This window comes from Apodemus sylvaticus, chromosome 23 (genome assembly GCF_947179515.1).
Source record: "Apodemus sylvaticus chromosome 23, mApoSyl1.1, whole genome shotgun sequence".
Lineage (NCBI taxonomy): Eukaryota > Metazoa > Chordata > Mammalia > Rodentia > Muridae > Apodemus > Apodemus sylvaticus.
Window position 1 is genome coordinate 35765942 of NC_067494.1, and position 22505 is coordinate 35788446.

The 22505-nt window shown below is 44.4% G+C and overlaps 1 protein-coding gene across 4 annotated transcripts; it reads right to left on the reverse strand.

The window, feature by feature from the left end:
* Nucleotides 1–13217: 13217 nt before the first annotated feature.
* On the reverse strand, nt 13218–19995 carry Fbxo5 (F-box protein 5). 4 transcript variants are annotated; one of them, XM_052169713.1, is made up of 6 exons: nt 19405–19991; nt 17336–17477; nt 16057–16717; nt 15154–15244; nt 14333–14512; nt 13218–13919 (listed from the first exon to the last, which is right to left on the reverse strand). In XM_052169713.1, the coding sequence occupies exons 3-6, from the start codon at nt 16680–16682 to the stop codon at nt 13668–13670; spliced, it is 1149 nt and encodes a 382-aa protein (XP_052025673.1). In that variant the 5' UTR covers nt 16683–16717; nt 17336–17477; nt 19405–19991; the 3' UTR covers nt 13218–13667. The 4 variants fall into 4 exon arrangements, with proteins under 4 accessions (XP_052025673.1, XP_052025674.1, XP_052025672.1 ...); XM_052169714.1 differs by having other exon boundaries at nt 19346–19433; XM_052169712.1 differs by lacking the exon at nt 17336–17477 and having other exon boundaries at nt 19405–19995.
* Between the last annotated feature and the right edge of the window lie 2510 nt (nt 19996–22505).

The window sequence follows — 22505 nt, forward strand, 5'->3', positions numbered from 1 at the left end:
ACTTCATAATGTTTAACTACCCAGTATATCTAATATATGATTGTTTCAATCATAAAATAAAAAGTAGCCATCTAATTTTGCTTTGCTTTGTATGAAGTCTCTGATATGTGGTGTGCATGGTACATTCATAATGGATCTTGCTTTGGAATTCGGAGATCTACGTTTCAAATATCCTCTATCTACACTGCTCCCATGCTGGTTAACAGGCAGATACACTTTCTGAGGAAGAAACGCTTTCAAATTTTGAACCGAAGAAGCGAGATTTAGCCTTCACGTCTGAGACTAAGAGTTAAAACTGCTTAAAATATAATTATCCTAATACAACAATATATATGTACTTGATTTTCTAATCTTGCCACATAGTTACAGGAATGAACACTTAAAAGGACGTTGAAGTGCGCCATCTCGTGGTAAGGTGTTCAAACTGTTGAAGTAGAAGTTGAAGAAAAAGGAAAAAATGCCATACAGTCAGGGCAGTAGAGAAACGATACGACTCTCATCTCTTAAGTCTTCAGTGGACCTTCGAGTTGTGTTTAAGAGGCATGGCAACTTCCTAGGCGGAGTCCTGAAAATATTCATCTCCTGGTACCCAATAGCACACCCAACAGGGCCATTGGTGTGTTGTAAGTTGATCTCAGGCCTAACCTGTGAAGACAGCATTTGATTCTATGAAATGGGCAACAACCACCTAGGTTGAAAACACCCATGCTAATGGGCAAACTGGGGTTTAGCAGGAACACTAATCCATCAATCCCGGCATCCGAGAGGAGAGTTGACCCAGGACTGCCAAATCTGAATGGTCTTCAAGAAGAGTAAGGTCTCAGTTGATGTGCATCTGCCGTCGAAGGGTTATCCAAGGGACACGAAATACTCATTCACTTCACACTCTGGCAGGATGGTGAAGCACAGGCCTCGGGTAACACACTAACACGGGCTGCTCTCCGGCATGATCCGAGGGGCCACGGAAGGGAGTCACCGCCAAACCAAACGCCCAGCTTGGACCTCACTTGGCCACGGCCAGCCTCTTGAAGTAAGAGCATGTAATGCGTGCTCTTACTTCAACATGCACCGGTTAAGGAATCTTGTGGTCTAGATTTTATGTAGGTTCAATTCAGAGTGCAGGATCAACTGGGTCTGACAAGAAGTTTCGGGAAAGCCGGGCAGTGGTGGCAGACGCCTTTAATCCCAGCACTTGGGAGGCAGAGGCAGGTGGATTTCTGAGTTCGAGGCCAGCCTGGTCTACAGAGTGAGTTCCAGAACAGCCAGGGCTACACAGAGAAACCCTGTCTCGAAAAAAACATTTCGATAAGTTTTAAGCTAGAATTATCTTGCCTTCCTGGTACATCAAAGAAGGTTAAGATCGAGTTACACAGCAAAATTCTAGCTAGACTATCCAGTAAATGGTGAGGACCATTTACAGAGTCTGAGGTATGAAAGAGATCATTCTGAGCACTCCATGCTGATCAATTCAGTAAATATCGATCCTGGTAAAAGTCCCTGAAAGACTAATAAACTCAACCGAAAAGAAATGAATGAAAAATGGAAAACCCAAGAGCCTTGTGCCTATTTAAAACACACAGGTAAATAAACACTTTCCCGTGGTGGAAACTCCAGATCCAGACAGCTCTCCTGATGAATTCTGGATAACAACGGAGAATGTTCCAGACCTACACGAAAGTCCAGGAGACTGGAAGGGGTAGGAGAAGTGCATCTCAGATACTATAAGAAGTTACTAAGCAACAGTTTTCTTTCTTTTTTTCTTTTTTTCTTTTATGTATGTGAGTACACTGTTGCTCTCTTCAGACACACCAGAAGAGGGCATCAGATCCATTACAAATGGTTGTGAGCCACTATGTGGTTGCTGGGAATTGAACTCAGGACCTCTGGAAGAGCAATCAGTGCTCACACTGAGTCATTTCTCCAGCCCCAAATCCAGCACTTCTCAACACAGACATCATGTGCACATACACACATGCACACATGATGTTCACACATATATGCACACATACTCACACATGTATAGCACAAGAATATAAAGAATAACTATCCTGGGTGGACTTAACCCAAGGAATGGGAGTTTGTTTTAACCCTAGAACACCAACGCAGGAACACCCTCAAGTAATCGAAGGCAACGCGGGAAAACAGAAAAGACAGCTAATTTTCTGAAATAACTGGAACATGACAGAAGCACCAACAGATTTTTGCTGAACTGAAGGTTTTAAGTCTATAATATGTGCCACAAAAAAAGAAAGAAAAGAAAGAAAGGGAGAAAGAACAAAAGAAGGAGAGAAAGAAAGAAAGAAAGAAAGAAAGAAAGAAAGAGAAAAAAAGGAAAAGACACAGACTTATAGACTGAATAAGAGAAATAAAGCTGTTTTTACTTGCTTAATGTAAAGCCACTAGACATTCAGTTACAATTAACTGTATTTAGTAAGGTTACCCGATAAAAGATAAATATATTGCACTTCAATATGTAAGCAACAGGCCATTAAAATGAAATAAAATGTATTTACAATATTATAACTAATATGGAATTTAGGGATACACTTAAGGGCAAGCATATTATATATGTATTAGACATATGTAATGAAAATATAGTGTTGCTAAGAGTATATATGTTGAGTAGTGTATACCAGACAAACTGCTGTGCTCAGGACTGTTGAGACAGGAGTACTTAGCATGTTGATATAGTCCCTGTAATCTCAATCAAAACTAATGTCCTCGATTATAAGATTTATGTAGGGGCTACAGAAATGGCTCAGAGAAATGGCTCAGTGGTAAAGAACACTGACTGGTCTTCCAGAGGTCCTGAGTTCAATTCCCAGCAACCTCATGGTGGCTTAGGACCATCTGTAATAGAATCCAATGTCTTCTTCAGACAGCTACAGTCTGAAGATGAGCTACAGTGTACTCATGTTCAAAAAAATAATAAATAAATCTTGAAAAAATAAGATTTATATAGAAATGCAATATGTGACATAACTTGGAAAATGTTCAAGAAAGATTAAAAAGCCGCCACTGTTAGATTATAAAACTTATCGCGGTGGTTTGATGTAGTCCAAAAGGACTCCATTTCAGTAAATGACACGTGTCAACAGTTCTGAGACAAGTGGGAACCCATTTCAATACAGTCCTTCCACTATTCTCAGAACTGCAGACTAATCATTGACTCCAAACATAAAATTAAAAAGTGTACGGCTGGGCTGGCAAGATGGCTCAGCTGGGAAAGGTGCTTGCTGCCAAGCCTAATGAGCAGAGTTCAATCCCTGGCCCCACCTGATACCAGGAGAGAACCAACTTCCACAAGTTGACCTTTGACCTGTACATCTATGCCCTATAGCAGGCTTCTACCCACCCAAATAAATAAGTGTAAATGATTTTTTCAATGTAAAACTTATAAAAAATGAGCCGGGTGGTAGTGGGGCACGCCTGTAATCCCTGCACTCTGGGAGGCAGAGGCAGGTAGATTTCTGAGTTCGAGACCAGCCTGGTCTACAGAGTGAGTTACAGGACAGCCAGGGATATAGAGAAAAAACAAAAACAAAACAAAACAATAAACAAACAAAAAAACAACAAACAAACAAACAATACTTCTAAAAATGTAAATGGAAGAAAATTGCCGCGTAAGTAGACTAGATAAATTTCTTAGCTACAACATGAAAAATGTAACCTATAGAAGGGAAATCATTTGGAACAATAGAAAAAAATGAAAACATTTTCTTTAAGGTGCTAACAAATTGAAAGACAAGAGACTGGTGAATAAAGCATCTGACCAAAAATAGATAGCTTCGAACGCCAGTAAGAAAGCAAGGCAAACAGAGGAAATCATTTAAGTTCACACTTCACCAAGAAAAATGTATGAAGCCAAGAAACACGGAAAGATACTCAGCATCCATCCATCATTAGGATATAAATGAAAGCTACAAGGAAGTACCACGACTGCCTTGGCAGTACAGAGGCAAAAACTACATACTGTCCTGAGTGTGGACAAGATTTAAACCAATGGAACTCTCATACATTTCTTGAGAAAATGGCACCAATTTGGGAAATATCTTGGTGTGTCCTTAAAAAGTTACTTTCCAATCTGTGATAATACCACAACCAGTTGGACTCACAGAATGCCTTATCTGCCCTCATGGTATTCCACACAGTATTGCTTCTGACCAAGCAACTCACTTTACACCCAGAGAAATGTGACTGTGGGCCCACGATCGATCATCCACTGTTCTTGCAGTGTTCCTCACCATCTTGAAGCAGCTGGTCTGATAGAAAGATGGAATGGCCTTTTGAAGATGCAGTTACAGTACCAATTAGCATGCGGCAGTAGCATGGAGGACTGAGTCAGGGTTCTTTAGAGGACAATATGTTTTGAATCTGTTTCTGACACATGGTAAGTTTTTTCCTTAGCCATGGGTCCAGGAATCAAGAGGTAGAAAAGTTCCACAATTATTACTCCTAGGGACCCACCAGGAAAGTTTTTGCTTCCTGCCCCCACAATCCTAAATTCTTCTGGGCTAGAAGTTTGGTTCCAGATGCTCCTACCACGTGCTACAACAAACATTCTATCGAACTGGAAGCTCCCCCTGGCCATTTTGGGCTTCCAAAGCCCTTAAACCAACAGGCTAAGAAAGGAATAGCAGTGTTAGGAGGGGTGATAGATCCAGATTACCATGGGGAAATTGGATTGCCTCTCCACAATGGAGGTAAGAAGGTTTGTCTGGAATGCAGGAGATCCCTTAGGGTGTCTCTTAATACTACCACGTCCTGTGATTAAAGTTAATGGGAAACTACAACAGCCTAATCCAAACATGATGACAAAGGACACAGACCTATCAGGAATGAAGGTATGGGTCAATCCTCCAGGAAAAGAGCCAAGACCTGCTGAGGTGCTTGCAGAGGGTAGAGGAAATACAGAACGGGTAGTAGAGGAAGCTAGTTATAAATATCATCGAAGGCCACATGACCAGTTGCAGACATGAGGATTATAAGTGGTATGGAAGCTCCTGTTTTATTCTGTTAAGAACACATTTGTATAGATATTTGTGCTTTCTTCCAATTTCTTTAACATCACTTAAGAGAATATCAATTGGTATTTAAATTGAGATACTAAAAGGATGTTCCCAAGGGATATTGATCTATTCTTTCTTTTTTTATTGGATGTTTTATTTATTTATATTTCAAATGCCATCCCCTTTCCTGGTTTCCCCTTCTCAACCCCCTACCCCCTCTCCCTCCCCCTGTTTCTATGAGGGTGCTCCCCCACCCACACACTCACTCCTGCCTCAGCACCATTGTATTCCCCTACACCGGGGCACTGAGCCTTCACAGGACCAAGGGCCTCTTCTCCCACTGATGCTAGACAAGGCCATCCTCTGCTACATATGCAGCTGGAGCCATGGGTCCCTCCATGTGTACTCTTTGGTTGGTGATTTAGCCCCTGGGAACTCTAGAGTGTCTGGTTGGTTGATATTGTTAATCTTCCTAAGGGTTGCAAATTCCTTAAGCTCCTTCAGTCCTTTCTCTAACTCCTCCATTGGGGTCCTCTTGCTCAGTCCTATAGTTGGCTACAAGCATCCACATCTGTATTGGTCAGGTTCTGGCAAATCATCTCAGGAGACAGCTATATGAGGCTCCTGTCAGCATGCACTTCTTGACATCAGCAATATTATCTGGGTTTAGTAGCTGCATATGGGATGGATCCCCAGGTGGGACAGTCTCTGGATGGCTTTTCCTTTAGTCTCTGCTCCACTCTTTGTCCCTATATTTCCTTTAAAGAGGAGCATTTCTGAGTTAAAAATTTTTTAACATGGGTGGGTGGCCCCATCCCTTAATTGGGGGGCCATGACTATCCTCTGGATATGGTCTATAAAAGTTCTCTCTCCCCTTTGTTGGGTATTTCAGCTGATATCATCCCCATTGGGTCCTGGGAACCTCTTGCTTTCCTGGCTTCTGGGGCTTTCTAGTGGCTACCCCCAGTTTCCCATCCCGCATTGCTATACACCTCTGTTCAATTTCCTGACCCTTTGTACTTCTCCTCTGTCTCCCCCCATACCTAATCCTTCCTCCCCTCTTTCTTCTCTCCCCTCTCTCTTCCTCCCAAGTCCCTCTTGCCCTCTACCTCCTGTGATTATTTTGTTCCCCCTTCTAAGTAAGCATCCACACTTTGGTCTTCCTTCTTCTTGAGCTTCCTGTGGTCTGTGAATTGTATCTTGGGTATTTTAAGCTTTTTGCCTAATATCCACTTATCAGTGAGTGTATACCATGTGTGTTTTTTTGTGACTGCGTTACCTCACTCAGGATGATATTTTCTAAATCCATCCCATTTGCCTAAAAATTTCATGAAGCCATTGTTTTTAATAGCTGAGTAGTACTCCATCATATAAATGTACTGAATTTTCTGTATCCATTCCTCTGTTGAGGGATATCTGGGTTCTTTCTAGCTTCTGGCTATTATAAATAAGGCGGCTATGAATACAGTGAAGCATGTGTCCTTGTTATATGTTGGAGTATCTTTTTGGTATATGCCCAGGAGTGGTATAGCTGGGTCCTCAGGTAGTACTATGTTCAATTTGAGGAACCACCAGATTGATTTCCAGAGTGGTTGTACCAGCTTGCAATCCCACCAGCAATGAAAGAGTGTTCCTCTTTCTCCACATCCTTGCCAGAATCTACTGCCACCTAAGGTTTTGATCTTAGCCATTTTGACTGCTGTGAGGTGGAATCTCAGGGTTGTTTTGATTTGCATTTCCCTGATGACTAAGGATGTTGAACATTTCTTTAGGTGCTTCTCAGCCATTCAAGATTCCTCAGTTGAGAATTCTTTGTTTAGCACTGTAGCCCATTTAAATAGGGTTATTTTATTCTCTGGATTCTAACTTCTTGAGTTCTTTGTATATATTAGATATTAGCCCTCTATTGGATGTAGGATTGGAAAAGATCTTTTCCCAGCCTGTTGGTTGCCATTTTGTCATGATTTTGCCTCGAACTCAGAAATCTGCCTGCCTCTGTCTCCCAAGTGCTTGGATTAAAGGTATGTGCCACCACTGCCCAGCAGAAGCTTTTCAACCTTACAAGGTCCCACTTGCCAGTTGTTGATCTTAGAGCATAAGCCATTGGTGTTCTATTTAGGAAATTTTCTCCTGTGCCCATGTGTCAAGGCTCTTTCCCACTTTCTCTTCTGTTAGATTCAGTGTATCTGGTTTTATGTGGAGGTTCTTGATCCACTTGGACTTGAGACACTGACCTATTTATTCTAGGTTTACAATGCATTTGTGATTGTACAAGGAAGTTATATCATGTTAGGCATATTTTAATGACCTGGTTCTTGTTTCTTTTGGACATGAGACCTGTTTTGTGTCAGGTTAACAAAGGGTGGATTGTGATGGCTATCCTGGTTGTCAGCTTGACTACATCTGGAATGAACTACAATGCAGAAGTGGAGGGCACACCTGTGATCCAGATCTGGAAGATGGAAGACTCAGGCTTCTCTTCTGACCCAGAGCTTGGCATGGAGATCTTGAGGCATAGTGGCCATGAAAACCTTAGGCCCAGGCAAGGTAGTGCAAGTCTTTAATCCCAGGACACTGAAACAAGCAGATCTCTGAGTCCAAGGCCTGGAACAAAGCAAATTCTAGATCTAGGCATGGTGGTACACACCTTTAATCTGAGCCACACCTTCCGCTGTAGGCTTACAGAAGGACCTTGGGAAGGAAGGCTTACTTCCTCAACTGCTTGCGCTTACTTTGGAACCTACATCTCCAGAAGACCAGCTGAAACAAATATAGCCTCATGGGACTGAGCGACTACTAGAATTTTGGACTTCCCATTCATAGCTGCCAGTTGTTGTGTTAGTTGGACTGCAGACTGTAAGTCGTTACAATAAACTCCATTAATATAGAGAGACATTCCATAAGTTCTGTGACTCTAGAGAACCCTGACTAATGTACCAAGTAACACCCATCATTAAGACACAAATGAATGCCGGGCATGCCTGTAATCCCAGCGCTTGGGAGGCAGAGGCAGGCGGATTTCTGAGGTCGAGGCCAGCCTGGTCTACAGAGTGAGTTCCAGGACAGCCTGGGCTATACAAAGAAACCCTGTCTCGAAAAACAAAAAACAAACAAACAAAAGATACAAATGAAAGCTATAAGGAAGTACCACTACTTCCCAGGCAATACAGTGGCAAAAACTACAGACTGTCCTGAGTATGGACAAGATTTTGAAATCAATGGAACTCTCATACATTTCTTGAGAAAAGGGCACCAATTTGGGAAATATCTTCATGCGTCCTTATAAAGCTACTTTGCAATTTGTGGTAAAACACTACAACCAGAAGCAATTTGGGGGGTGGTGTGGGGGGGGGGTAAGGGTTTGTTTCAGGACAGTTTACAATCGTAGCCCATCAGGAAGGGAAGGCAGGGCGGAGGCTCAGGGCAGGAGGTGGATGGGGGGGACTGCAGCAGTAAGTACTCCTTTGCTCTGTGGCTGGTCCTGCTTCCCTTTGCCCACACCCAGCCATGCATACAGGGATGGTACCACAGACAGTGGGCTGGGTTTTCCCACACACCTTAATCAAGAAGATCCTCTATTGGCAAATCTTATGGAGGGAGGCATTTTCTCAATGGAGTGTTTCCCTCTTCCTAGGTGGTCCTAACTTGTTTCAAGTTAACAACAACAAAAAACAAAACTGAACTGATCTGACCTTACCAGCACAAAAGCATAGACCTATTGACCTTTTCCTCAAAAACTAAATGTACTGAAGCTCCCTCCAAATCACTGAGCAAAAATTTTGGTAACAAAGGGAAGACACTATCTCATGAAAGGGGGCTGGAGAGATGACTCAGCAGTTAAGAACATTGACTGCTCTTCCTGAGGTCTTGAGTTCAATTCCCAGCAAACACATGGTGGCTCACAACCATCTGTATTGGGATCTGATTCCCTCGTCTGGTGAGTCTGAAGATAACAACAGTGTACTCACATAAAATAAAAATAAGTAAATGTAAGACCCCAAAAACCGAGGGTGCCCCAGCACCCCACACCCCAGAAGGTGACACCCAAATCACTTGCGAGAAACGCTCTCGATGCAATAGCATGAGGATTTCTTTATTCCAGAATTCTGGGTTCCATAGCTGTGCACCACGCAGGGTCAGAGGACTATGGACTCCAAGTGCTGAATTGAGACAGCTTTTATAAGTTTACGACAGAGCCCTCGAATCACAAATCAATCATTTCTTAGCATGGAGAGCCCTTGAAATGTGAGCCTATTGATTTGTACCACTCCATAGTTTTTAGGCCAATCAGTTTAAATTATCGGAGCCCGCGCTCAGTGAACCAATTAGTTTTCTATAATGTCTACAGCTGCGTGAACTCCTGCTTAGGGATAATGGTGTAAGTTTACAGAAGATAAGCTTAGCCCATTTCCAGTTACCCTATGGGGCCAGGATCACCTATTCAAGGCCTTTCTGCTAGGTCTAAACAAAGGGCAGGCTCTGGAATGTGACCTTTTACCTAGTTTCTAACAAAGCGAGATAGCATTTTAAACTACTGATTTCTTGGGGTCATTAGAATTAGGCTGTATTATTTTCTATCCTTTCAGTAAATTGAGAAAACAAACAAGAAGTGTATTTTAAAAACAAAGAGGCCGGGCAGTGGTGGCGCACGCCTGTAAACCCAGCACTCTGGGAGGCAGAGGCAGGTGGATTTCTGAGTTTGAGGTCAGCCTGGTCTACAGAGTGAGTTCCAGGACAGCCAGGGCTATACAGAGAAACCCTGTCTGGGGGGGCGGGGGAGGGGAGGGCGGAAACAAATCCAAAAAACCAAAAAATAAAAATAACAACCCCAAACCAAAACCAAAACCAAACAAACAAACAAAAAACCAAAGAGGTGACAGTGCAGCTAAGCTTAGAGAAACAGAAAGGACAGTTAAGTGTGGGAAGGCTACATACTTCCAAGGAACTTCGGGGTTCCAAGGTATGGAGGAGACCTGAATACCCAGCCCTGTGCATGTGTGTGCGCCTGGGGCAAAGAAGGGGGCTGGCACCACTCCCAGAAGTCTCAATTGCAATTTACAGCTACTTGATTTCTTTTCTGGTAGTACAGCAGCTGCCTAGTAAGATCCTCCCCTCCACCAAACTAGAAGAGATCTCCATCACAATAAAACGAAAAAGGAGTTGGTCTCAGAAGCAAGGACTCCTTTAAAAGTTAAGGAAAGCTATGGAAAAGGTTGAGATATGGAACAAAGAACTTCAGTCAGATTTTAAACTTGACCAATGAGCTGAAAAAGGATCAAAATAAAACAAGTGAAATGAAGAAGGCAAATCAAGACGTGGGGAGGGAGAGGGGAATATTCTGATTTAAAAAATAAACTACAGCCAGGCGGGCAGCCAGCACTTGGAAGACAGAGGCAGTTAGATTTCTGAGTTTGAGACCAGCCTGGTCTACAGAGTTCGAAGACAGCCAGGGCAGAGAGAGAGAGAGAGAGAGAGAGAGAGAGAGAGAGAGAGAGAGAGAGAGAGAGAGAGAGAGACAGAGACAGAGACAGAGAGAGAGGAGAGAGAGACTGAGAGACTACAACAACAAAACCCCAAAAATCTAGGAGAAAAGTTCAACAAATCAGATAAAAATCAGTGGAAAGCTCCTCTAGTGTAAGGGCTAGTTTCATCAACTTGATCCAAGCTAGAACCATCTAAGAGAAGAGGAACCCTAGTGGAGAAAATTCCTGTATAATATGGGCTGTAGGTGAGCTTGGGGCGGGGGAGGGTACCATCCTTGCGCTAGTAGCCAGGTTCTGTAAGAAAGTAGGCTGAGAACCCTGTGGTGGTGAGGTACCCCATCCCTTTCATCTCAGCATCCTGGGAGACAAAGGTGGATCTCTTGAGTTCAAGGCAAGCCTGGTCTAATGTGTTCCAGAAGAGTCAGTCAAGGCCACAGAGAAATTGTCTCAAACCAAAACCAACTGGAAGGCAGGAGAGTCGGGGGAGAGTCGGGATGCCCGGGATGCCGGCTGAGCTAGCCTGAAGAACGAGGAGCAAGCCAGTAACTAGCAGCATCCCTCCATAGCCTCTGCTTTGGCTCCTGCCTCCAGATTCCTGTCCTGCCTGCTTTTGATGATGAACTGACATGAACTATGACCGAAATAACTCTCCTCAAGTTGGTTTTGGTCATGGTGCTTCATCAACAGTAATAGTAACCCTAAGATATACACCCCTACCCCCTCCCCAACCCAGAATAGGTGGGGCTAGTCGGGTGAAAGAGTAGCAGGATTACATACCTGGGAATGATTACATTTAGATAATAAGGGATAAGGGGGAAGCAATCGTGACTTCCAAAGCTTGGGATACAACTAAAGAAACCAAATCTAATACCAGTGATGTTGAAGAAACTGAGGTACACATTAATCACACACACACACACACACACACACACCCCTATTGGATGCAACTCCTCAAAGCCCAGCAGTGGTGTACAACTTTAATTCCAGCAGAGGCAGGCCAATATCTGAGCTCCAGGACAGCCAGGGCCAAAGAAACCTCTTGACAAATGAATAATTCCCTAAATCTGAGAAAATTGGATCACCAATTCCAGGATGCATTTGGAAATCAAAATTGTCACAAAATTAAAATCCCTGTTCGTGTCCTATTATATATAATTTTGTTGTTTTGTTTGCTTTTTGGGTTTTTGAGACAGGGTTTCTCTGTGTAGCCCTGGCTGTCCTGGAACTCACTCTGTAGACCAGGCTGGCCTCGAACTCTGAAATCTGCCTGCCTCTGCCTCTCAAGTGCTGGGATTAAAGGCGTGCACCTCCACTGCCCAGCTTATATATAAGGTTAATAGTGCAGAATACTAGCAGCAATCTCTAAAGCCAGGGAAGCGATGACAGATGGTGTGGCGGTTTGCATATGCTCAGCCAAGGGAGTGGCACTATTAGAAGGTGTGGCTCTGTTGGAGTAGGTGTGTCACTGTGGGCATGGGCTTTAAGACCCTCATCATAGTTGCCTAGAAGTCAGTATTCTGCTAGCAGCCTTCAGATGAACACCTTGAACTCAGCTCCCCTGCACCATGTCTGCCTGGATGCTGCCATGTTCCTGCCTTGATAATGTACTGAACCTCTGAACCAATAAGCCAGCCCCAGTTAAATGTTGCCCTTATAAGAGTTGCCTTGGTCATGGTGTCTGTTCGCAGCAGGATTTCAAATCCTGAAATGAGCCAATTGGTGGTGTATGTCTTTCCCATTGAGATCTCTGTAAACTGGAGGCCAGCCTGGTCTACAGAGCAAGTTCCATGACAGCCAAGGCTACACAAACTGAAAACAATCCTGAAATGAAGTAACCACTCACTGAACTCACTATATACAATAATTTTTTTTTTGGACTGGATATTTTCCATTTCAAATATTCTCCCCTTTCCTGGTCTCCCCTTCAGAAACCCCCCATCCCTCCCTCTCTCCCCCTGCTTCTGAGGGTGCTGTCCCACCCACCCACTTCTACCTTCCCACCCTGGCATTCCCCTACACTGGGGCATTGAACACACTCAGGTCCAAGGGCCACTCCTCCCACTGATGTCCAACAAAGCCATCCTCTGCCACATATGCAGCCAGGGCCATGGGTCCCACCATGTGTATTCTCTGGGTGGTCCAGTCCCTGGGAGCTCCAGGTGAGGGTCTGGCCTGTTGACACTGTTGCTCCCTCCATGGGGCTGCAAACTCCCCTCAGCTCCTTCAGTCCCTTCTCCATCTCCTCCATCAGGGAGGCCCAAGGTAACCGAAGGATAGATTTCTAGTAAGCATAAGGTGACTGACAAGAGACCACGAAACCAGCACTACAGGTTATCTAGAAAGGTTTTTTAAATACGTTAAACCAAACAATGGCCCACTCCTTGAACAAGCAGATCCAGATCTGGCACTAAGTGCCCCTTAGACTCCCTATGGTGACAGGTCTTGAGGAGACAGGTAGTGCCCTCACACAAGTGCTTTTGCAGGTGGATGAGTAACACTGTTTTAAGGAGTTCCTCGTCAACTAAGATGCTTATCTACAAGTCTGTATGACTTACAAGATAAGCTACTGGGTGAGAATTCGGGGAGGATACGACATGCCCTCTGGGACAAGATCTGAATGATCCAACCAATTCCCTTCACAACTTAATTGACTCATTTCCAGGGCTAACACACTCAAAAAACAAAAACAAAAAACCTGACACACATCACTACACCTCTAACAATGTTATTATAACTAAACAAAATTATGTGTATTTATTTTCTTTGGCATGTAAAAACAGGTATTTACAGATATATAAAAAAAACACACATACTGACATTTAAACTGACAGACAGACTCAAAGTTGATAGGAGTATGATACAAATTTGGTAAAGCACATGCAGAAGCAGACGTTTTCAAGACTCCCTAAAAAGGACCACACAGCCTTCCCTTGCCAAACAAGTCCAATTTTCTTAGCATTTAACTACAAATAGATATCTGGTTTTTTTTATAAAATAAGTCAATCTTGGCATTTTTTATGGACAATTAATTTTTTTTAAACATTAAGCTCTAATTATTTCAAGAGGCTGCATGTTCTCTTCACAAAAGGCGACACAATTATTTTTACTTTCTTAAGTTGAGTGTTTTTTTTTTTTAAAAGTAGCCCTTAAGATTTGCAGTTGATCTACTAAAAGGTCACAGCCTCTGTAAGTTCTTTTTGCTCTTTTTAGTTCCAGGCAAAGGACCCACTTTACAGCTGACTTTTAGGACCCTGCCATTCAAGCAGTCTTTGTTGTTATGGTAAGCACACAGACACTTTGTACAATATTCGAATTGACAGCTCTCCCGTTTGCAGACTGCTCGCTCTAAATAGTGGTCATACTTTGCAGGGAAATTACAGCGAACACAGGCTTTGAGGCTTTCGTTGTTTTTCAATGTCTTTGCCACCTAGAAGGAAAAAAAAAAAAACCATACATGTATTTTAGTATTCTGAATGAATTTGTTACTAAACCAGGAAGGGGAGCCATGCCTCCAATCTAGACATTTTAGTATATATCACCTAATGGGTTCAGAGCAAACAGGAGCCCTTAAAGTCCCAAAAGATATATCTTTATTCTCCTCTTTTGACAGTAGCAACTATAAAATGTTGTATGGGGAAGTCTGAGATATTTCAAGGTCACTACTGAGTAGATGAAAGGGAAGATGTGACCTTTACTTAATGCTTCTTACGACAAACCCAAACAATATCATCATGTGATATAATTTAGCAGCAGACACTGGAGACCATGTAGTGCCAAACTGTCCTGAAAAACCATATTTCTCTAAGTGTTCCTCGTTCCTCAAACTGTTGTGATAGTTACCTCCAGGAAGTCGTTGTGCCGGCTGTAGGCAGAACCCTTCTGACCACGCTGACCGGAAGACTTGACGTGGACATCGTTTCTGGGAGGTGCCCAGGTGGATGACTTTTGAACAGAAGTTAGTGCGGCTCTGCCCACGACATACCCTCTGGTTGTGGTGTGTAGTGACAGCTTGCTGCTTTCCTGATTCAAAGTTTAAAGAAAGGATGTTCAATCCTTTTGTACTCCTTGCATTTGCGGCTGATAGAGGGATCCCACAGGAATATACTACCCAGCCTTGCACTGGACAGAGCTATGCACAGAAACACTCCAAAACAAACTCCCTTGAACTGTGAACCAGAGAAGTCTTTTAGGGATTTAAGGTGCCGTTTAAACTGGCCAAGGTCAAGACTATAAAATCCTGTCCACAGAACAAGCGGTCATTCTTCCCAGTACCAATAGATGGCAGCAGTCAACACATTTATTTTCGGGTTTTCGAGGTTTCAAGAAATACCTTGGGCTGTCTTTATACACTTCTCAAGCCTCCAGCATCCCAAGAATACTTGCCCTCACCCTGCCTTAGGGGCACATTTCAATCATACAATGATCAACTGTCAGAAATGCCACAATTAGCAATTAAAGTCTTCCTTCTGCTTTGTGGAGTCTCAAAGTAGAATAAATGTAGGCTTATTAATGAGTTCTGTAGAAGATCTGCACACTGCCAGGGCCTCACACCCTTTCTCCCTGGGAAGCTGACATTCTGTATGAATTTAAGGAATTTACAAGAGTTTGTGTCTGCCTCTGTGAGAATAGCAGCCTAAGAAAACAGACTTTGAAAGACTCACCAGGACTCTCTGCATGGCTTTGCTGTAGAGCTGGAAGGCTCCCTTATCGTTTTCTAGTATCTTCTTCCACATTCTGCTCACTTTAGACAAACTGGAAAACAAAGGAGGCAAAGACTAAGTCCAACCACAGAGAACAGAAGCAGATGGCTACAAGCTACACCAACACACTGAAACTGAGTAGGGCAAGCTTTCGGAGTGACAGAGCCTAGGTGCCAGGGCTGAGCCAGAATACCAAAGGGCCACAAATTTTGAAGTTTTTAAAAAGCTCCCGCCACGCTTGTTGTACTGGTTTCCCCCGAGGATCTATCGGGATAAGCAATTTCACACCAGTAGTGTTTACACCACCTTAGTTGTTTGTTAGGACAGTGGGCTACTTGAAACCAATTTGGAAAAATCGATTACATCAACTGAAAAGGCAAACTCACAACCCTGAATATAGAAACCTGCCAATAATAGAAACCACCTTATCTACCCATTTCATTTCAGCTAGCTAGATAAATCAGTATAGAATACATCCTTCTAAGCTGGGCGGTGCTGGCGCACGCCTTTTTAATCCCAGCACTTGGGAGGCAGAGGCAAGCGGATTTCTGAGTTCAAGGCCAGCCTGGTCTACAGAGTGAGTTCCAGGACAGCCAGGGCTACACAGAGAAACCCTGTCTCAAAAACAAAACAAAACAAAACAAAACAAAAAACAAAAAAACAAAGAATACATCCTTCTAATGGCAAGACTATGAAATAGTCATAGTGGCAAGACTGGATGCAGATTTCTATAGATTTTCTTTCATTTCAAATGTCAACCAAACATTAAAAACAAGTCAACACCATAAGGCCACTTTACATTGGTGTGCACAACCAGGTCCTTTGTTATCTAATACATGCAGCGTGCAACACACTCAAACTCACTTTATTAAGTCCATGCCGCTGAGCTTCGTCAAAATATTAGCCAACAGGTGCATAAATCCCCCCCGGGAGAGCTCAGCCAGGATATCTAGGTGTTCCAGGCCCATTTTCTTGCCAATTATATTTTGCAGTCTAAAGTTTCCACTGGCGATAACTTCCTTCAGCATTTCTCGATCCACTTTAGAGCTTCGCTTGCCATTCTTTTTTAATGTTGAGCAAACCACTCTTTCAAAATGCAGGACAGGTAGCAGGTTTTTGTTGGGATGCTGGTCTGGGCTCTGCGAAGGCTGCAGGCAGGCCTGGGAACTGTTTCTGAAATTCTCCAGGATAAGGATGCCATCCTCAGGGCTACTTTGTGTGAAGGACAAGTAGCCACTGTCCTCATATAGTCTACTGGACTCTAGCTCTTTTGCTTCATTGGGACTATCTAGTATGTTTTGTACTTGTTGATTTTCCTTGTTATCATGTCCCACAACTGGTGACTCGATGAAAGACAACCTCTCATGGTTTCTAACACAATCCTTACAGGAAGGTTCCAAACACACAGGACTGTAGGAACCTTCTCTTCCATTGTCCTCAGACTTCACTTCAAGCTCAGAAAGATCAGGGTTGCAATTAAAACACTTCATTGTAACAGAAAGAACAGGGCTTTCTTCTTTACAACCTATAAGAAGAACACAAGAAACAATAAAAATCACTTTTGAGCTAACCTGTTCTCCAACCTCTTGCTAGAGACTGAACCCAGAGTTCTTTAGAGAATGCCATAGCCCTTGTACCCAGCACCCCGAAATGGATGTCCTCCATCACCATGGTGTGCATGTGCCAATAAACAGAATATTAACCCCACACTGTTAATGAAAACCCATACATGACACAGTCCCAGGATGCTACATCTCATCTAGTTATCATTTCCATAGGCTTCCTCTGAACTAATGAACTAAGTCTCCTCTCCCCCCATTTTACTCTTCTGTGTGGGCACAAGTGGTCAGAGGGCAACAGCTATGAAGCTGGTTTCTTTCTCTCTCTCTCTCTCTCTCTCTCTCTCTCTCTCTCTCTCTCTCTCTCTCTCTCTCTCTCTCTCTCTTTGTGACTAGGCACAGGTGGCAAGCTGATGCGAAAACACATCTACCTCCAGCTCTGGCTGTCCCTTTCATGACCCCCCCCTTCTTCAGTTCCTGTGAACTGAGACCGGGAACATATCACCTCATTTTTTTAGGGACAGCTCTGGCATCAAAAGCCTTGTGCAGGGAAGTGCTCTTCGCCTACCATTTTCGGGGCTTACCTTTGGCTCAAACTGCTCTAATTCTTGCTCTCACGAGCTGTTCCAGTTGGCCTGGGACTGCACTTCACATGCTGCCATCATTGTGACTTTTAAGCATTTTTTTTTTAACATTTCCAGACTACAGGACTCTCTCTTTTGTTTTCTAAATTAGAGAAAAGTATCAGAAGATAAGAATCTGGAATATATATATATATATATAAAATAGCCAAATCCATCTGGGATCAAGAGACTTAAACAATATGAAATATTTTGCAGCCTGTTCATGTTGTTGAATGGACATAAAGGCAGATTAACGAATTCCATACACTCCTCCCAATCAAGCAAATGTAAGGCACACACCTAGTCTTGCTATTTCATTTATCTGATGTGCACTTAATGGCAAAAATTTGGCCTCAGTTTTCCCATCCACAAAATGGAGAACAAAAATGTATTAAATGAATGATCTAATCAAAAGCATCTGTTTCTTATCTAGTTAGTCACAATTAAGGCAAACTTGCTGGCATTTCTTACATTGCAAATCAAGATAAATTCCACAAGTACAAACTAGGAGGCCAAATTTCAAATGAAACCTCTCTGCTGAGCTTTCTGACTGGCTTATTCTATTAGGTTGGGGGGTTGTCTTAAAAATCAACTTATAGATAAAATGAAAAATATTTCAGTATTTTAGAACTCACATTAGTAGTACCCCATCAGCCAATCATGGGATGGGGGAAAGGTTGATAGTTATAAAGTACACCAAGTCTAACCTCTCATTTAACACAGGCTTTACACTCCACATTAAATGCGGTAATTAAAACTGCCGTTAAAGTCTCAGCTCTTCCATATGTTAACTAGGTTTCAGTCTCAGTACCCAGCCATGTGGCCAAGGTCAAACACCATCCCTTCTTTGGGTAAGGCTGAGGGAAGGGGATTGAAAGTATAAGTCAAGAGAAAACCTTTAAGCCTACTTTGAAAACTGTTTAAATGTACTATTTTCTTTTAAAAGTTTCTTCAAGGCTGTACATTAAGTGGGGGAGGGGACTTTGGGGTAGCAAGTATTTCCTGAGGAGAGAGCTGAGCAAAAGAATCCCATCATAAAACCATTAAATTTCTTATTTTTTTAAAGAGAGACTCAGGTAATCCTTTACAAAGGATTCATTCAGTCCTTCATTCGTTCATTGAGACGCCAAGAAAGATTAAAAAAACATTTTTTAAAAAATATCAGCAACTGATTTTTCTCTGCTCTCACCCAAGCTTTGTAATAAGGGATTATTAATACTTGAAAGCAGGGCAAAATTAAACAACCCCTCTTCGATTCTTTCATCAGCTAAATACTACAGGCAAATTCATGGTTTGGGAGGGAAAAGGGCGCTTTTTAAAACCCTCCCCTGCTGACTCCAGGCCTTGAGATTTACTGAGAAGAGGCAAAAAGTAAAAAAAGGGGGGGAAGAAAATAAATCTTTTTCCACTTGGTAGGGAGGTGGGGGTCTTTACATTTGGCGGGAGCTGGGAAGGAGCCCCAAGAAATGCTGAGGGGGTCGGTGGTGGGAGGTGCCCCGAGGGCGCGGTGCACGAGGGAAGGCGGGAGATAAGCGCGGAGCTCAATCTCCCGCGCTCTCCAGGCAGGACTCTGAGGGCAAAAAGTTTAGTAGATTGAGTTTGGATGTGAGGTAGAAGAAAGCTGTGAAATGGGGTGAGTTGGGGGGGGATGTAGGGGTTAGAGATGGGGCCATCTGGCCAGCCTGGAGTCCCGCAGTCCTGTCACAGCCCGAGCGAGCAGGATGGGGGAGGGGAGAGGAGGGGGCATTTGGCGCCCAGGCAGGGGGTGGGGGGGAATCCGGCGCGCAGAAGCCACGACCTTGCACGTCCCCAGTGCGGGGGTCTCCTGGTGGGATGGGATGGTAGGACCCCGTACACGGTCGATCACATCTGTCCCACTCTGCATCAGCCACCCTTGCCCCGCGCCTCCTTCCTCCCAGTCCCGGGCCTGGGAGGTCGCCTGAGGCTCGGAACACCGCGATCTGCACGCACCCGGGTCTCGGAGGCTGCGGACAGAGTGAGGATTCCCGCGATGCCCGCCTCGCACTCACCGTCCACGGTCGTCCGCGCGTCAAGACGGCAGGGACAGGAGGACGGCCGCGGCAGATCACTGCAGGTGCGCCGGCTCATGCCGGCAAACTCCGGGCCCCGACGCAGGTGAGGTGGCCAGCCGCTGCGCTGAGCCGTAGCTCTTCAAGGGCGCCAGCTGGTACTTTTAAAATCTTTGAATTTGGTGCCCAAATCAGAACAGACCAATGGGGCGCGGCGTTTGCAAGCGCGTGCCAATAGGCAGGCGGCGTGAGAGGACGCCCTCGCTTGCCCAATAGGAGGGCGCGGGGCGGGGCCAGCCCTGGAGCCAGGGCTCCTCCCACACACCCAGATCCACGCCTCCCCAAAGACGCTGAGGGAGGTTGCAGGAACCCCCTTGTAGGCGTGGCCTGCGAAGGCGGCGGGGCGCCTGCGTATACCCGCCATGCTGCCTTCCCCCCTCCGTTATCCCGCGAACCGGCCTCCCGGGAGTCCTCATGTCTTGGGGACAGCTCCGACTTCTGCCTGAAAGTCTGAGATGGGCACAGACCCGGCCCCGGTCTTCCTCCGTCGCCTGTTACGTGCGAGTTTGCTGATCTACAAGCCCGCCACACTAAGTCCACACCTTCCGGAAAACCAGCCCTTTCCTGGGCTCCGGACCCGCCTCTCTAGCATTCTGGCGCGCTCTACTCTCCCTCCTAAATTGGCTCCGCCCCTTGCCTGGAGCTCCTGCGCTTGCGTACTGCGCGGCGGCGGCTGCGGTGTTGGCGGGTTCGCGCTTGCGCGCTAGGGGCCTGGCGGTTCCCTCCGGGCGGGGCGGACTAGCAGGGCGGGACAGGTGACCGGAGAACCGCCCTTGCCCCCGGGACGGCGCGCAGCTGGACCCCGGCGTCCCCTGGCTTGGCGCCTCCCGGAGGCCAAGGGCGCGGCCTAATATCCTGGCCATTGCATTCTTTTGGGTTTTCAACCACCAGGAATTCTCTAAGTGTTAATTTGTACTTTGTTTTATGTATTCTTAACCTTCGTTGGTTCTAGAGACAGCGGACCTGTTCCCCCTAATAAGTTCTAAATAGGTCAGACTGCTTTCTTTGGGATGGAGGGCCCCGGCTACGTGGATATTTTTGTAGCAAAGGCGAGAGCGAAATTATTAAGTCTGATGGTGAGCTATAGCTCACCATTAATGATTGCTGGCCATTGCACACCTTGAATTTATTTCTAAGTGGTGACAATACGCCGGACTCCTATTCAGAATACCGCGCAGTAAAGCTGCAGGATTTGCCAAACCCCTCCACTTGCCATTTCCCTCTTGCTTTTCTGCAAGAGTTTGTGACTTTCAGTTCGTGTTCCATGCAGCTCCTGTGTGAGGCGGGACCTAGATCGGGGTGGATCCAGTTTTTATCTAAATTCTTTTTGTTTAGCCCTAGTTTTCAGGCATTTTCACGTTTGAAAGGGTTGCATAAAAATAGTGATGTGGATGGTGCTGCTTACCAAAATTTTGACAGCTTTTTCCGTTTTGTACCCGGGAACTGAACCTCTAAATAAAGATGGCTGAAAAGACACGAGTCCTGTCTTTCAGGAAGTTTATATACTATAGAGAAGGAATTTGGCAATCTAAATTTTCACTAAATGAAAACTACTAAACTGCGTGTTAAAAGAGCTGTTAATAGAGATAGGTTGAGAATTTTGAATGGTCAGTTAAGTTTGAGACTTTGAACCATCAGCTGAACTATCTATATTGACCTTGCAAAGAACTACATTAAAAAAAATGCAAAGGGCGGGGGGGGGGGGCGGGGGGGGGTGTCGTCCGAAAAGTCAGAAGCTAGATCATGTGGTATTTGTAGAATGTATGGATTTTAGCTTGAGTAATTTGCTGAATGGATTTGTGTGCCAGGACATGGTGTCTCTCTCTCTCTCTCTCTCACACACACACACACACACACACACACACACACACACACACACACTCAGGAGCCAGAAAACCTAGTTCCCAGACAGAGAAACCCTGTCTCAAAAAACAAAAAATAAACAATGTTAAATGCTCTACCAGGGAGATCTTTGTGCATGCGAAGCATACGCCCTAATGTGAAATGACACTAGGTGCAGACCATTGGTATGTACAATAATGGATTTGGGATTGAGAGGTAGTGGAAACCTGTCAGAGTGCTGAGGAGTGACAAGGAAAAGCTTACTTGCCGTTCCTTTTTTTTTTTTTTTTTTTTGAGACAGGGTTTCTCTGTGTAGCCCTGGCTGTTCTGGAATTCACTGGAACCAGGCTGGCCTCGAACTAAGAAACCTGTCTGCCTCCCAAGTGCTGGCATTAAAGGCATGCGCCACCACTGCCCTGCTAGCTTGCCATTCTTAAATAATCTTAGCAGTATTTTCATTTTATTTTTATTGGTCTTTCTTTCTTTCTTTTCTTTTCTTTCTTTCCTTTCTTTCTTCCTTCCTTCCTTCCTTTCTTTCTTTCGTTCTTTCTTTCTTTTTTGGTTTTTCAAGACAGGGTTTCTCTGTGTAGCTCCAGCTGTCCTGGAACTCACTCTTTAAATCCGGCTGGCCTCGAACTCAGAAATCCGCCTGCCTCTACCTCCCAAGTGCTGGGATTAAAGGCGTGCACTACCACCACCCGGCTATTTTCACTTTATACTCTTTGTGATTAGAAGTCTAAGATCTCCTTGTGGTTTGACAACTAGTCAAGAGAGGGCACAAACTTTTGAATCCTCTTTGAATCCTCCTGGAGTAGCAGGAGTTATTCTTGAGGGCAGAATGAACCAAATTTCTTTCAGCAAGACTTAAGGAAGCGGGCAGTGGGGCGCACACCTTTAATTCTGGCACTTGGGAAGTAGAGGCTGAGTTCAAGGCCAGCCTGGTCTACAGAGTGGGTTCCAGGACAGCCAGGGCTACAGAGAAACCCTGTCTTAAAAAAAAAAAACCAAAAAAAAAAAAAAAAAGACTTAAGGAGTCCAGGAGTTCAAAAGACCCTGTGCTTCTTTCGGTTATTCCAGGAAATAATATTTGCTGGAATCTTGATTGTTGATAGAACACATTCCTGCTTCTTTCCTGCTTGACCTTGGAGACTCTCGTTGTTTATCTGCATATACAGAGAGCTGGAAATTCGAGATAGGAA

Bases quoted from the DNA above. Each gene is read 5' to 3' on its own strand.
- Fbxo5 (XM_052169712.1), bottom strand. From the start codon at position 19,483: ATGAGCCGGCGCACCTGCAGTGATCTGCCGCGGCCGTCCTCCTGTCCC. The intron at 15,245-16,056 runs GTGAGTTTGAGT...TTTGTTTTCCAG, and splicing joins AGCGGCATGGACTTAATAAA to TTTGTCTAAAGTGAGCAGAA. The intron at 14,513-15,153 runs GTGAGTCTTTCA...ACTTTGAATCAG, and splicing joins AAGCCATGCAGAGAGTCCTG to GAAAGCAGCAAGCTGTCACT.